Source organism: Calypte anna, chromosome 2 (genome assembly GCF_003957555.1).
Source record: "Calypte anna isolate BGI_N300 chromosome 2, bCalAnn1_v1.p, whole genome shotgun sequence".
In the NCBI taxonomy this organism is placed as follows: Eukaryota; Metazoa; Chordata; class Aves; order Apodiformes; family Trochilidae; genus Calypte; species Calypte anna.
In genome coordinates this window covers 67853058-67866771 of record NC_044245.1, presented here as the reverse complement: position 1 = coordinate 67866771, position 13714 = coordinate 67853058, and the positions used below count along the sequence as shown (strand labels likewise).

Below are 13714 nucleotides of genomic sequence, written 5' to 3'. Positions count from 1 at the left end.
ACCTATCTGATTTTACAGCCTTATTTAGCTTTACCATCTTGCATCTACCAGTGCATAAACATTGCTGGAGTTGTTTGCCTTGGCCAAATCACTCTGCTAATGTGCTTAAAAATGCCACACACTAAAGAAAAGGAACTAAAAAAGTGGTTACTCCCTTTCCCAATGACATCAGTTTTAATGGGCAACAAAGGAGAACTCTTCCCTGCAGGACACTATTGATATATAGAAACAAAAATATATTGCTTGATATTAGTATCTTCTATCAGAACACAAATTAATCATTGTAAGTGGCTTAAACTGCACCTCACTAAGGTTGTGAATTATCTAACCTCATTTCTTCCAGATAAGATGCCTCATGCAAGACATATAGTCTTACACATGTTGTTCATCATATAGAAAAATACCAATCAACACCCAATAGAGGCTAAGGCAGTCAAATTACCAAATCTGAAATAATTTCTGTGGTTCTGCTTTCTCTGTGAAACAGAAACAGTGCAACCATGAGCACTTAAAGACTTTTTTTTTTTTCCACTTGGCATACAGCAGTCAGTATCCAGTTTTTATAGTGTATGGTTCCCTGGGTGATAGATACAGCCATAATTGAGAGATCCAATGGAAACAAAACTGATACTGCAGCCCCCAGGCCCAGTACAGGACTCATCCTTCCTTGTAATTTACTCACTGTTCCTAAAAAGGAATTTTAAACGTCCCCTCTGTATCTTCCAGTATCACCATTCTGTGTATTTCCCTGACCTCCTACTGAAATGATGGTTTGGATATTATTTTTTTTCTAGTGATTATGTCTGGCAAATTAGCTGTGTAGGATTTATGAAAGGACATGTTTCTCTGCCTAGAATATCTCTGTTTATAGTTTCTTCCCCTCTTGAGAAACACAGAATACAAACAAGGGCAAGCAATGTAGGAGGGTATCCTACTTTCTAGTAAGGGAGTTGCACTGAAATGTGTCACTTGGATGGCTATATTTAAGGGCTAGACAAGGGTAATTACACCAAGAATTAGAAGATAGACATGCTAAACACTAGTGAAACCTGCTACTGTCCCATGACAGAAAGGAAGAGCTTTACTATCAAAGACTGGATTCTCATCTTTGGGGTAAAACTTTGTTGAAATCTGTTTGCTGAGTATCCTTCTCAGGTCACTATATGTTAAACAGTTTCAAGTGCAATGCAGCCAGGTAATCTCAAGGGAAGGTTGCTTTGGCAACCAGATAAGCTGTTATTTCTCCAGAGGGCCTGGGGCTGCACATAGTAACTCAGTTACCAAAACAACCTTGATCTGTTTAATACTTAATCCTAGAACTGCTCAAGTGTTAAGAAATTCAGGTACTATTTTGGGCATATACAGTTGTATTTGTTTACTGACAGCTCAGGCTTCTCACTTGTCTTTACAAGGGTGTGCACCAGAAATGAAGCATATAGATGGAAGAAAAGCTCTAGCAAGTGTCCATTTTCCTACACACCATAGTAGAACTCCAGGTAGGATAACAAGCCCATCAGCAAAGGACCAGGGTAGACACAGAGCAGTGTCTGCAGGCAGTGGTCAATTAACAGAGCAAAAACAGGGCAAGATTAGTCACGCACAGTAGCTCCCTTTTAAGTCTTTATTCCAGTAATGCCTTGCAAACATTTCACTAAAGGATCACAAAAGAGGTGGCACACATGTGGATAGCAGCTCTTTCAGAGCAGCAAGGGCCACAGTAATTGTAACATTGGTAGCAGTTCTCAAAGCAGTACTTTTTTTTAGTACAGGAGCACTCCCTTAAGTGTTGTTTGGATGAACTAAGGACCAATATAACACACAGCATAGTTACTATACTCTGGCAGGGATTTTACTCTTTTTGTAGGAGTAAGAAAACTCCTATAGATCTTATAACTACAACTGCCTTGTAAAATCGTTCAGGATTATTGCATCCTTTAAATACAGCAACACAAATCCCCCCGCCCTCACCAGAAGAATCCCACACTTACCTTCACAAAGATGCATGACAGGGTGCTGCTGCACTGCTCTCACCTGCCCGGACAGAGATGCATTTCCTTCTGCAGGGACCAAGAGCATCAAACAACAGCCCTGTAAATGCATAACTTTAATGTGGGAGACAGCTGTTTAGTCAGAGTACCTACCTGACGACTCCAAGACTGGATGCATGCTCTGGACAGAGCATTTATCTAGAAATCTGCTGTCACTTCTTGAAGCCTAAAGGTAATTTTTTTGCCCTGAAGAGTCAATCCCTTCACGGTTAAGGGCAGCTTAATAGCTGTTTTGGGGGAAAACTCAGGAATTTGAATCCTGAAGAAAAAGTTTGGTCTCAAGTTCAAGTTGTCTGTTAGTAAAGACCCATGTTCCTTTGCACAGACTTTTCATATTTTGAGAGGATGATTGGTGGACAGAGGAGGTCTCAGGACCAAGTCAAATCACAGGCAGCCACCCATATGGATGTACTCCATATCCTAGAAAACAGTTAAATAAGGACTGCTGAATGGCAGTGACAAAGCCTGCAGCTTTCCTGTCAAATCAGTTTTGACAGTTTGTAATGTGGAATTCAATACTGTTGCCCGTAACCAAAACACAAACCAACAGAGTCAGTTTATGCGGTGCTTTATTCAGGGCCCGGGAAGCCTGAGGACTAGCGTCCAAAGTCAGGGTTCCGAAGACTCTCATTTTTGGTTCAGCTTTTATACTTTTTTCATTACAGGCCACGTACAGAGTTACATAAATTTTAGTCACAAACAGTCACATAGATCATGCAGATAACAATAGACAAACAGTCACATAGATCTTACAAATAACAATAGATAGTCATATCTTAAACTGTAAATCCACGGTTTACCATTTCAGCTGTCATTACCACCTGGCCCACCACCTGGATACAATTTTCACCTTGTTCTTTGGTAGATTGTATCAGCTTACCTAACTATTCTCCTTTGATTAATGTTTTTGCTGATGGGGTCGACACACTCCTTATTTTCGATGGGGTCGACACACTCCTTATTTTCCTTTGATTATTGTTCTTGTAAGGATTAGCTCATTCTTAACTAGTTACTTATTTCCAGAGTTTTAGTCTACCCGAGCCCCTTCTAACTCTTAATTTGTCCACTTTTAAAATTTTACAACCAATATTATTTTATTTCTACTATAAACTGTAACAACTCCCCCCTTTTGAGCATCCTTCGATTATTCCTTCGCAAGGATGCTCAACCTTTAAGCCTCTTGATAAGCAGGTGCAGGCGTCCCTTCTTCTGGAGATATTACCTCCTTCCGGGTTATAGCCTTCAGTGGTTCCACTGACCAGTTCCTGATGTAGACTTGGTCTCCTGGAAGGATGTCGTGGACCGGATTTTCCAGGGGTAACAGTCGGTTCCACTGCAACGCTCCTCTGAGTGCTGTAAGGGTCTTATTCAGAGACAATACATAATTTAATATCACCTGATCCCCTACCAGATGAGGGTCCCCTTGGTAAGTAACAGCATGGTATGGTTTGCTGTACAAAATTTCGTACGGACTTACCCCTATCCTTTCCCTTGGTTTAATCCTAACTCTTAACAGAGCTAAAGGCAATGCCTGCGGCCACTGGATTTTTGCTTCTTGACAAATTTTCTTACTTTGGTTTTTTCAATGTTTGATTCATCCGCTCTACCTTACCACTTGATTGGGGTCTCCAGGGCGTGTGCAGATTCCAAGTTATCCCTAGTATTACAGAAATCTCCTGCACAATCCCTGCAGTGAAATGAGGACCCCTATCAGATGATAGCCCCAACGGCACCCCAAATCTAGGGATGATCTCTTTCAAGAGTGTTTTTACCACTTCCTTTGCCTGATTGGTCCTGCAAGGGAAAGCTTCTGGCCATCCCGAAAATGTGCACACATACACCAACAGATGTTTGTATGCTTGGGCTTTTGATAACTCAGGGAAGTCTATTTGCCAATAATCTCCTGGTTGGGGACCTACCTGTAACTTACCCATTTGTACCTGCCTTCTTACCACTGGGTTGTTTTTGATACACACCGGACACATTGCATTTACTCTTTTTGCCAATGTTAACATCTGGTTTGAGAATATTTCATTTTTCAAAAATTTTACCATTGCCTCCGCACCCCAGTGACACTTATTGTGTTCTGTTTCCAGTACTATCTTCATGATCCTCACCGGCAGGATCACCTGTCCTGTTGGGGTCACACACCAACCCTTGATGTTCTTTCGTGCCTGCAACATCCGAGCCAGCTTCTCGTTCCACAAAGCTGGACTGGACCCGTCCGTAAACAGTTCCCAATCAGGGTCCGGCAGTGGCTCATCCTTCAGGTCCTTCCGGCTGGCATACACTTGTTCAATTACCTCCACACAGTCATGTTCCAGCTCTCCTTCTTCCTGGGTGGACCTGAGGAATTCTGCTGGGTTAAGGTGATTTGTTATTTTCAGCTCCACATCATCCTGTTCCCTCAATTGGGCCTGGTATTGGAGCATCCTGCTCGACAAGAGCCAATGGCCCCCCTTTTGTTCCAATACTGTGATGACCATATGAGGCACATAAACTGTCATGTGCTTGCCCAATGTTAGCTTACGTGCTTCTTGGATCAGGATTACTGTGGCTGCCACTGCTCTTAGGCATCCTGGCCATCCCCCACTTACTGAGTCCAATTGTTTAGAAAAGTACCCAACCGGCCTTTTCCAAGACCCCAGTTTCTGAGTGAGCACCCCCAAGGCTAACTTTTGCCTTTCATGTACATACAATTGAAAGTCCTTGGTTAGATCCGGCAGACCCAGGGCAGGTGCTTCCTTGAGGGCCTGTTTTAACTCCCGAAATGCTTTATCTTCCGTGGGTCCCCACTTAAATCTCGGTTCCTTCACAACCTCATACAGTGGTTTGGCTGTCAGCCCAAAGTCGGGGATCCACAGTCAACACCAGCCGATCATTCCTAGAAAAGATCTTAGTTCCTGATTATTACAGGGTACTGGAATTGCACATATGGCTTGTATGCGATTTACTCCCAAACGACGAACCCCCTGCGAAATTTCACATCCTAAATAGATGACCTTTTGTTTGACCAGCTGTGCCTTTTCTCTGGATACCTGGTATCCAGCCTGTCCCAGCATATTCAATAGTCCAATGGTTAATTTGAGGCAGAGACCCTGTTCTGTGGTACCCAGGAAAATATCATCCACATATTGCAATACCACATATGAAAAAGGCGAATCTTTTACCTGGGTATTCTTCCATTCCTCAGTTTCCTTGGCCAGCTGGTTACCGAATATGGTGGGCAAGGATTTAAATCCTTGGGGAAGCCTGGTCCATGTGAGCTGGTGCTTCCGTCCTGTGTCGGGGTTCTCCCATTTGAATGTAAAGATATTTCTGCTTTCAGGTGCCAGGGGTATGCAGAAGAAGGCATCTTTTAAATCAATTACTGTAAACCATTGAAATTTCTCAGAAACAGATGTTAACAATGTGTACGGATTTGCCACTACAGGATGTATATCTTTGGTGATTGAATTAATTGCCCTTAAGTCCTGTACTAACCTGTAATTACCATTAGGCTTTTTGACCGGGAAGATAGGAGTGTTGAATTCAGATTCATACTCCTGCAAAATTCCTAAATTTCAGAATTGAGTTAACATGGGGGCTATTCCCTTCCTAGCTTCCAGACTGATGGGGTATTGCCGTACCCTTACTGGTTGGGCCCCTTCCTTTAACTCCACTACTACTGGTACTGCCGCTTTTGATTTACCTGGGGTCCCTGTTTCCCAAACCCCCGAAGCCTTTCCCCAATCCAGCGTCACCTCTCCTTCAGGGACCTCCCTGGCCGCCGCGCCGGGCCCCACCGGCCCCGACGTCAATCCTGGCGACCCGAGCGGGACGAGCTCCGCCCGACGCAGACAGCCGCCCGCCCGTGCAAGGTGGCCGGGGGAGAGGCCCGCGCCTCCTCCCCCCGACGCCGCCGGCGCCCTTTCTCCTTTTCTATAGTGTCCAGCAACATTTGCAAATCATTCCAATCAAGATTCTAAGTTTTTATTACCATTTTCACAACCCGAGCCACTTTCTCAGGATTTTCCCTGTACGCCCCCGCCGATTGTTTCCATATTATTGAATCATTCTGTGAAAAAGGAACCTTTCTCATCGCCTTCCCTCCATCCGCTCCCACTGCCCCTCGCAGCGGAGCCATCAACTGAGGCTGCGAAAAACCGCCTCCTTTCTCCAGCCTCCCTCTCCGAGTCCGCTCCGCAAGCGGCGTTCTCGGCTGATTAACCCAATCCTTCCTGCTCTATCCCCTCCTCGGATGAGGAAGGAAGAGGGACCCTAGCCGTATTTACCAGGGGAGCCTCAGGAGGTAGGAGCGGCGGCGCGCTCGGGGAGACCAACAAAGACACATCCTCCTATTCCTCCGAAAATCGTATCTTACGCTCTTTACAACCAGGACATTTATCACATTCTACTTCCAACAATCCACATGCTTTTTCTTTCTCTTTTTTCCTTGTTTTTTCTCTTTTTCTTTTTTTTTCTCTTTTTTTTTCTTTTTTTTCTCATTCTCTTTTTTTTTTTTTTTTTTTTTTTTTTTTTTCTCAGTTTCCCGCAAGGAACTCATCATAGGGCTTAATATTTCAGGAGTTAATGTACCATTTCGTGGCCACTGCATTCCCCCCGTTTCATATTCAGGCCACACATGATTACAGTAATCAACCAAGGTTTTCCTCCGCAATTCCTGCCCAAAATTACCCTCTTTCCAATGTTTTAACAGACAACCGAGATGAATCCTCAGGGATATCCTTGCTATTACAAGACAGAGCTCTAAAGGTCTTAAAAGGCAGCATGCTGACACTTATATTTGCGCGCTCTTACACACACACACACACGCACACACAAAACCAATATTCGGCCGATTACCAATACCAAATACCAAACTTGCCAATTCTCGTCGCCGCGAGTGGCAAGTGCTGGATCTGCACAGCTTTCTACTTGCCGTGTATTACGACCAGCGCCCAATACCAAATACCAAACTTGCCTATACTCGTCGCCGCGAGTGGCAAGTGCTGGATCCGCACAGCTTTCTACTTGCTGTGTCTTACGACCAGCGCCTAGGCTTCCAACCAACCAATCCTAATACTAACCTAATACTAACTTATTTCTATAAGGAATAAAGCACCTTCGGGCTTACCTCATGGTTGTCCGTCAGGCGCGGGGTCGGGCACGGGTTGATGTCTCCTCCAGGAATCACCTGGTGCCGGCTTGGAGTGAATCAGCACGTGAACCGCCCCAGCCGCCTCCGGAGTCCCATCTGGGTCGCCAGAAAACTGTTGCCCGTAACCAAAACACAAACCAACAGAGTCAGTTTATGCGGTGCTTTATTCAGGGCCCGGGAAGCCTGAGGACTAGCGTCCAAAGTCAGGGTTCCGAAGACTCTCATTTTTGGTTCAGCTTTTATACTTTTTTCATTACAGGCCACGTACAGAGTTACATAAATTTTAGTCACAAACAGTCACATAGATCATGCAGATAACAATAGACAAACAGTCACATAGATCTTACAAATAACAATAGATAGTCATATCTTAAACTGTAAATCCACGGTTTACCATTTCAGCTGTCATTACCACCTGGCCCACCACCTGGATACAATTTTCACCTTGTTCTTTGGTAGATTGTATCAGCTTACCTAACTATTCTCCTTTGATTAATGTTTTTGCTGATGGGGTCGACACACTCCTTATTTTCGATGGGGTCGACACACTCCTTATTTTCCTTTGATTATTGTTCTTGTAAGGATTAGCTCATTCTTAACTAGTTACTTATTTCCAGAGTTTTAGTCTACCCGAGCCCCTTCTAACTCTTAATTTGTCCACTTTTAAAATTTTACAACCAATATTATTTTATTTCTACTATAAACTGTAACAATACCTTCTCACAGACCTCACTACCATGTATGTCCACAATCAGGAGTTGCAGGGTTCTCAAGTACAGGGTCTTGCTGCTATCAGTTAAGGCAGCTTTCCCACCCCCAGCAACAGATGAGCTGTTAAACACAGGAGTGTCTAACAGTGAACCCCCAGTTTTCATATATCATAAATCTATAAATTCATACATCTAAAGCCGAGCAACTGCAGTTTACCCATGATGCCAAATTCATGGCATGAGAAAACTTGTTTTATTGAGTTTAACCTCTCTGATGTTAAGGATTAAACTGAGAAGTGAAGCTACAGAAACTAGAAGAATACTAGAGAGAAAACTTTATCTAGAGAGAAATGAGGCAGAGGAGACAGTTTAGGACACAAAAAGCCTTTATGTTTGAGAAGTTAACCATTTCAACAGAAGACTCTGAAGTATTTTTGCAACTACTGTTACATTGGACAGTCAAGGATACAAAACTGCTGACAGAAGCAACAGTGGAGAGCACCAAATGAAAAAATGCATGCTTCAGCACAACTGCACAGATTCCTCCTCTCAATGAACACTTGCCTGCTCAGACTATACTTAACTCCTACTAATTTCAACTTTACGCCTCATCCTCCTCTCCTTCTTCTTCAAATTCCCCCTGCTCATCAGCAGTGGCATCCTGGTACTGCTGGTATTCAGAGACCAGGTCATTCATGTTGCTCTCGGCCTCCGTGAACTCCATTTCATCCATGCCCTCGCCGGTGTACCAGTGCAAGAAAGCCTTGCGCCGGAACATGGCCGTGAACTGCTCCGAGATCCTCTTGAAGAGCTCCTGGATGGCTGTGCTGTTGCCAATGAAGGTGGCGGACATCTTGAGGCCCCGCGGAGGGATGTCGCAGACGGCCGTCTTCACGTTGTTGGGGATCCACTCCACAAAGTAGCTGCTGTTCTTGTTCTGCACGTTGAGCATCTGCTCGTCCACCTCCTTCATGGACATGCGGCCCCGGAAGATGGCAGCCACCGTCAGGTAGCGACCGTGGCGGGGGTCGCAGGCGGCCATCATGTTCTTGGAGTCGAACATCTGCTGCGTCAGCTCGGGCACGGTCAGGGCCCGGTACTGCTGGCTGCCGCGGCTGGTGAGGGGGGCGAAGCCCGGCATGAAGAAGTGCAGCCGGGGGAAAGGCACCATGTTGACCGCCAGCTTGCGCAGGTCGGCGTTCAGCTGGCCGGGGAAGCGAAGGCAGGTGGTGACGCCGCTCATGGTGGCCGACACCAGGTGGTTGAGGTCTCCGTACGTGGGAGTGGTCAGCTTCAGGGTGCGGAAGCAAATGTCGTACAGGGCCTCGTTGTCGATGCAGTAGGTCTCATCCGTGTTCTCCACCAGCTGGTGCACAGAGAGGGTGGCGTTGTAGGGCTCCACCACCGTGTCCGACACCTTGGGGGAGGGCATGACGCTGAAGGTGTTCATGATGCGGTCGGGGTACTCCTCGCGGATCTTGCTGATGAGGAGGGTGCCCATCCCGGAGCCCGTGCCGCCGCCCAACGAGTGGGTCAGCTGGAAGCCCTGCAGGCAGTCGCAGCTCTCCGACTCCTTCCTCACCACATCCAGGACAGAGTCCACCAGCTCGGCACCTTCCGTGTAGTGCCCCTTGGCCCAGTTGTTGCCAGCCCCGCTCTGACCTAGAGGGCAGACCAGAAGTGAGGGGCCACGTTAGCATCACGGGGAGGAAGGAACACAGCTCCTCCCACTCCTCCCGCCCCATGGCTTCACCCCTCGCTTCCATCCCCACTGAGCTGTTGGGATTCAGGTCCCACGGGTCGCTGGCATGCTTGCTTGCCAACCTTTCCTGTGCAAGGAGCTCCCACTGCAGGACACCTCCACCCCTCACTCACTCACTCACTCACCAAAGACAAAGTTGTCAGGACGGAAGATCTGTCCAAAGGGGCCGGAGCGAACAGAGTCCATTGTGCCAGGCTCCAGGTCCACCAGGATGGCCCGGGGGACATATTTGTTACCTGCAGGAGGAACCAGCACCAGAGTTACAGCCTTGCAGAACCAGTGTCACAGGAGCACAGCATGGCTCCTGTCCACTTCCCCGCGATTTGCTGCCTGGGATGCAGGGAGCGAGGGAATTTGGAGAGAGGTGGTTGGGATGGGGATGCAAGGGGATGCAAAGCAGCTGTTAAAGCTGTGCCACGATGTTACCGCTGCGGGGGGGGAGGGAGCTGGGACACACCCACCAGGGCAGGATGCTCTGGGGACATGCTGCCTGTCCCCCGGGCGGCACCGGGGCACGGAGCTCGTTACAGAGAGGCGTTACCGGTGGCTTCATTGTAGTAGACATTGATCCTCTCCAGCTGCAGGTCGCTGTCCCCGTGGTAGCTGCCCGTGGGGTCAATACCGTGCTCGTCGCTGATCACCTCCCAGAACTGCGGGGACGAGAGGAGAGGGTCAGCGCCGCCACGCCCCGCCCACCCCCCTTGGCTAAAGCCCCGCGACGTGGCGAGCGAGGATTCGCCGCGCGTGGGGGCGGCCCCCACCAGACGCGACGGCCACCGCGCCCCTCACCCCTCCCTTGGCCACGAGGGGTGTGGCACTGGCCAAAGCTCCTTTCCTCTGAATGCCCGGGACCCCCAGAGCCTGCGTGAGCGGATAGATGGCATGGCTGCATCCCTTCCTCCCACCACCCCCCCACCGCTCAACACGTTCACTCCGCGGACGCCCCGCGCTTTCCCCTACAAGGCGACAGCCAGGAGCCACCCCGCAAGGACCCTCCGGCGGCAGTAGCGCTCCCCGACGGGAAGGCAGGTTCTCCCGGGAAGCATGAAGCCCGGCTGAGCGGGCACCAACCCGAACTCTGACCCTGTACACCGAGCAGGGCACCGGCCCGTACCTTGGCACCGATCTGGTTGCCGCACTGCCCGGCTTGGATGTGCACGATCTCACGCATGGTGCTGGTGTTCGAGGCTGCCCCTTTGATGCTGTCGTCGCTGCTGGTACCGGTGCTGCTGCTACCACGGCCGCCGCCTTCTCCACCCGCAGCGGCCGCGCCCCGGCTCCGCGCCTTAAATCGGGCGCCGCTCCCCTCCCCGCCGGTGACATCATGCGGGAGCGGCGAGCTGCCAATGGGGGCGCGGGGGCGGTGCGTGGCTGCGGCATTGTCTCCCGCCGCGGGTGGGCGGGGCGCGGGTCACGGGGCGTGGCAGGAGGGGGAGGGGCGGGGCTTATCCGGGAGCGGCCGCCGGGTACCGGTGCCGCCACCGCCCCGGTTCGCCGCTGACAGCGGGGACAAAGGCTCGGAGCGGGGTGTTGGGGCGGCCGCCCAAGACCCGGGGATCGACTCCGGAGATTCTTTCCACGCCACGGGCCCCGCCCATCCCTCGCCTTTGTTGGCCGCCCGTGTGTGAACCGGCCCCGCCGCCGCGCTGCTGGCGGCCGCCGTCCCTCCGCCCTCCCGCCGCAGCCTTTTGTTCGCCGAGGCGAGCAGCTTTCCCTGCCGCAGCAGCGGGCGTTGCCGCGGGGAGAGGGGAGCCCGCCGGCTGCCCCCGCCCCTCACCAGTGCCTCCGTTCTCACGGCGTCGGCGGGAGCTTTCCCTTCCCGCCGGGGCACAACCAAACGCCGGTGACTGCCGCCCCCTCTGTCCGCACATGCCCGCCCCGGCGAGCGGGATCCCCGCGCCCCGACTCCCCGTTCATTCACTCTCGCACGGGCTGCATGGTGTCACCTCTCCCCCGCCCACCCTGCTGCGTGCCCAGTGTCCCCCGAGCCATCCTTGCCCGCCGCTCCAGCGGTGCCGAGCTCAGATTTTCCTTCCCCGCCTAAAAAGGTCGGATTTAGCTCCCGCAGCTACGCCCGGCACCACTTCCTCGCAAGGGGAACGTCTCCCTGCTGTCCACTCGTCCCGCCGCGGTCACTGGCGACCCTCGGCCAGACAATAGACAAGGCGGGTGCTGATGCACAGAGCCCGGGGGCTTGAGGGGCGGGGGTGGAAGAGAAGGGTTTTTTTTTCCCCTGAGCGCTGCAGCAGTCAGGTCTTGCAGACTCGCAGCACTTTGTAGCCTCGTTGCGGATTTACACGTGGTGAGGGATGAAGACAGGCGAGGAGCTGAAAAGGGCAGCTGGGTGGGCAAGGGAGGGTTGAACATGTGCACGCCAGAGATGGTTTCCCCGGCTTATTTCCAGCAGCTCGGTACCGTGGTTGTTACAAGAGCCGCAGAGGCGGCGGGCAGGGCACATGCCCACTCCACTGAGGAGGAGGAGGTCGTGGGGGGAGGAAGAGCAGGGAAGGATGGCAAGGTCCGCGCCGCGCCCGGGGCCCTTCGGTGCTGACAGAAGGTACCGTGTCGGCTCCTCCTCGGTACCGCCTGCTTCATACCGCGGGGTGTGTGAGCGTGTGCGCGGGGATAGGGGGGCGCGGCTGCCCCGAGAGTCTGCCCCAAGCCCCGCAAGCGCGGCGGGCGGTACCCCGCTAAACCCCGGTTCAGTGACCCGCTATTATAAGAAGCTATTCTAGAGGCACAGGTAGAAGTTCATCACCGTTTCCAGGTCGCTTTTCTTCAATATACTCTTTCCTTTGTTTTATCCACGTGCCGATCCGCCTAATCTTTCCAACCTCGTTTCTGTAGCTCGATAACGCTGCCTGTGGATTGCTCTAGACCTGTTTTCGCATTCTTCCAAGGCAATCTGCAGAACCAACCCGGTTTCGCCTGATTGATATGCCAAAGCATCCACATCTTTCTTTTGTTCGCCTTACGGGCTCCAAAAGGGGATGCTGGAAATTACACTCTCGGGACTGTCTTTTCTATAGGGACCTTGAGAAGAACAGATCCCATAATTTGTGCTCCCTGTAAAATCTGTTCTTACTGGTCTAAGCCAGGAGCAATTTAATTACTTGGCTGAGCATGCTTCGCAAACAATATGTAACTACAATTCCAAGCGAACATTTTTTGTGGCACGTGAACTGCACAATTACCATCTATATCTAGAATTACCTGTTTTAAAATAACTTGCAGATTAGCAACTCCAGTGGGCCACTGACCGCTTCAGGTCATGATTCAAAGTATTACCAGTGTTTTCCATGGCTGCGGTGAGCGTGCTCCTGAAAACACTGTTGCAGCAAAACTCGGTTACAGCAGAGCTGGTGCGAAATACAGGTCCTGTGAATGCTCGCTACTATGATTTTTAAGAATTATGCATATTGTACCGTGCATTTTAGTTATTTATTAGAAGAACTATTGATATTTCAGCACAAAAGGGGGTTGCTGACTTTACACATCCTCTATACCCACGTTAAGCTCATTCCTAACAGCTTGAAGCTTCAAAGGAAGCCATTTTAAAATCCAATTCAAGGAAAACAGATTATTAGCAATAGAGGAAAGAAGCCTACCAACTGCTTTATCTTCAGATAAATTCACGTTTTTAAAGGGTGTGTGTGTGAGAGAGAGAGGTTCGAGTATATCTTCTGTATAGAACTTGCTGAGACTGGAAGAAAAAAAACAACAACAATGTGAAATGTTGATTTCTAAAATAAACAGCTTCATTACTGGAGGATGAGGGAGAAATTTCAGGTCTAGCTTTTCAGCAGTTCCTGGGAAAGACTCTTTAGACGCAAGCAGCAGATATTCAGCTCCCTTCAGGAGACTTTAGACAAGGTCGAGCTCCATTCAAAGGTAAGCATTTGAAACCGGAGGGTTTCCTAAAGATCCAGCGTGGCTTATGGCAAATTACTTGCTAAGAAATTAACTGTTCAGCTGTTAGCTACCGGTCCCTCTCTCTTTCTTCCCTGTATTTGCCTCACATCGAGGTGTTTCTCAGGCAGCCCTTGCCCCAGCC

At 49.8% G+C, this 13714-nt stretch overlaps 1 protein-coding gene across 1 annotated transcript; it reads right to left on the bottom strand.

The window, feature by feature from the left end:
• Positions 1-8266: 8266 nt before the first annotated feature.
• On the bottom strand, positions 8267-10958 carry LOC103527400 (tubulin beta-2 chain). The gene is made up of 4 exons (XM_030446505.1): positions 10775-10958; positions 10202-10310; positions 9786-9896; positions 8267-9560 (listed from the first exon to the last, which is right to left on the bottom strand). Exons 1-4 carry the CDS (start codon positions 10829-10831, stop codon positions 8500-8502), a joined length of 1338 nt encoding a protein of 445 aa, XP_030302365.1. The 5' UTR covers positions 10832-10958; the 3' UTR covers positions 8267-8499.
• Positions 10959-13714: the final 2756 nt, after the last annotated feature.

Bases quoted from the DNA above. Each gene is read 5' to 3' on its own strand.
- LOC103527400 (XM_030446505.1), bottom strand. From the start codon at position 10,831: ATGCGTGAGATCGTGCACATCCAAGCCGGGCAGTGCGGCAACCAGATC. The intron at 10,311-10,774 runs GTACGGGCCGGT...TCGTCCCCGCAG, and splicing joins GCAACCAGATCGGTGCCAAG to TTCTGGGAGGTGATCAGCGA. The intron at 9,897-10,201 runs GTAACGCCTCTC...TTCCTCCTGCAG, and splicing joins CTACTACAATGAAGCCACCG to GTAACAAATATGTCCCCCGG.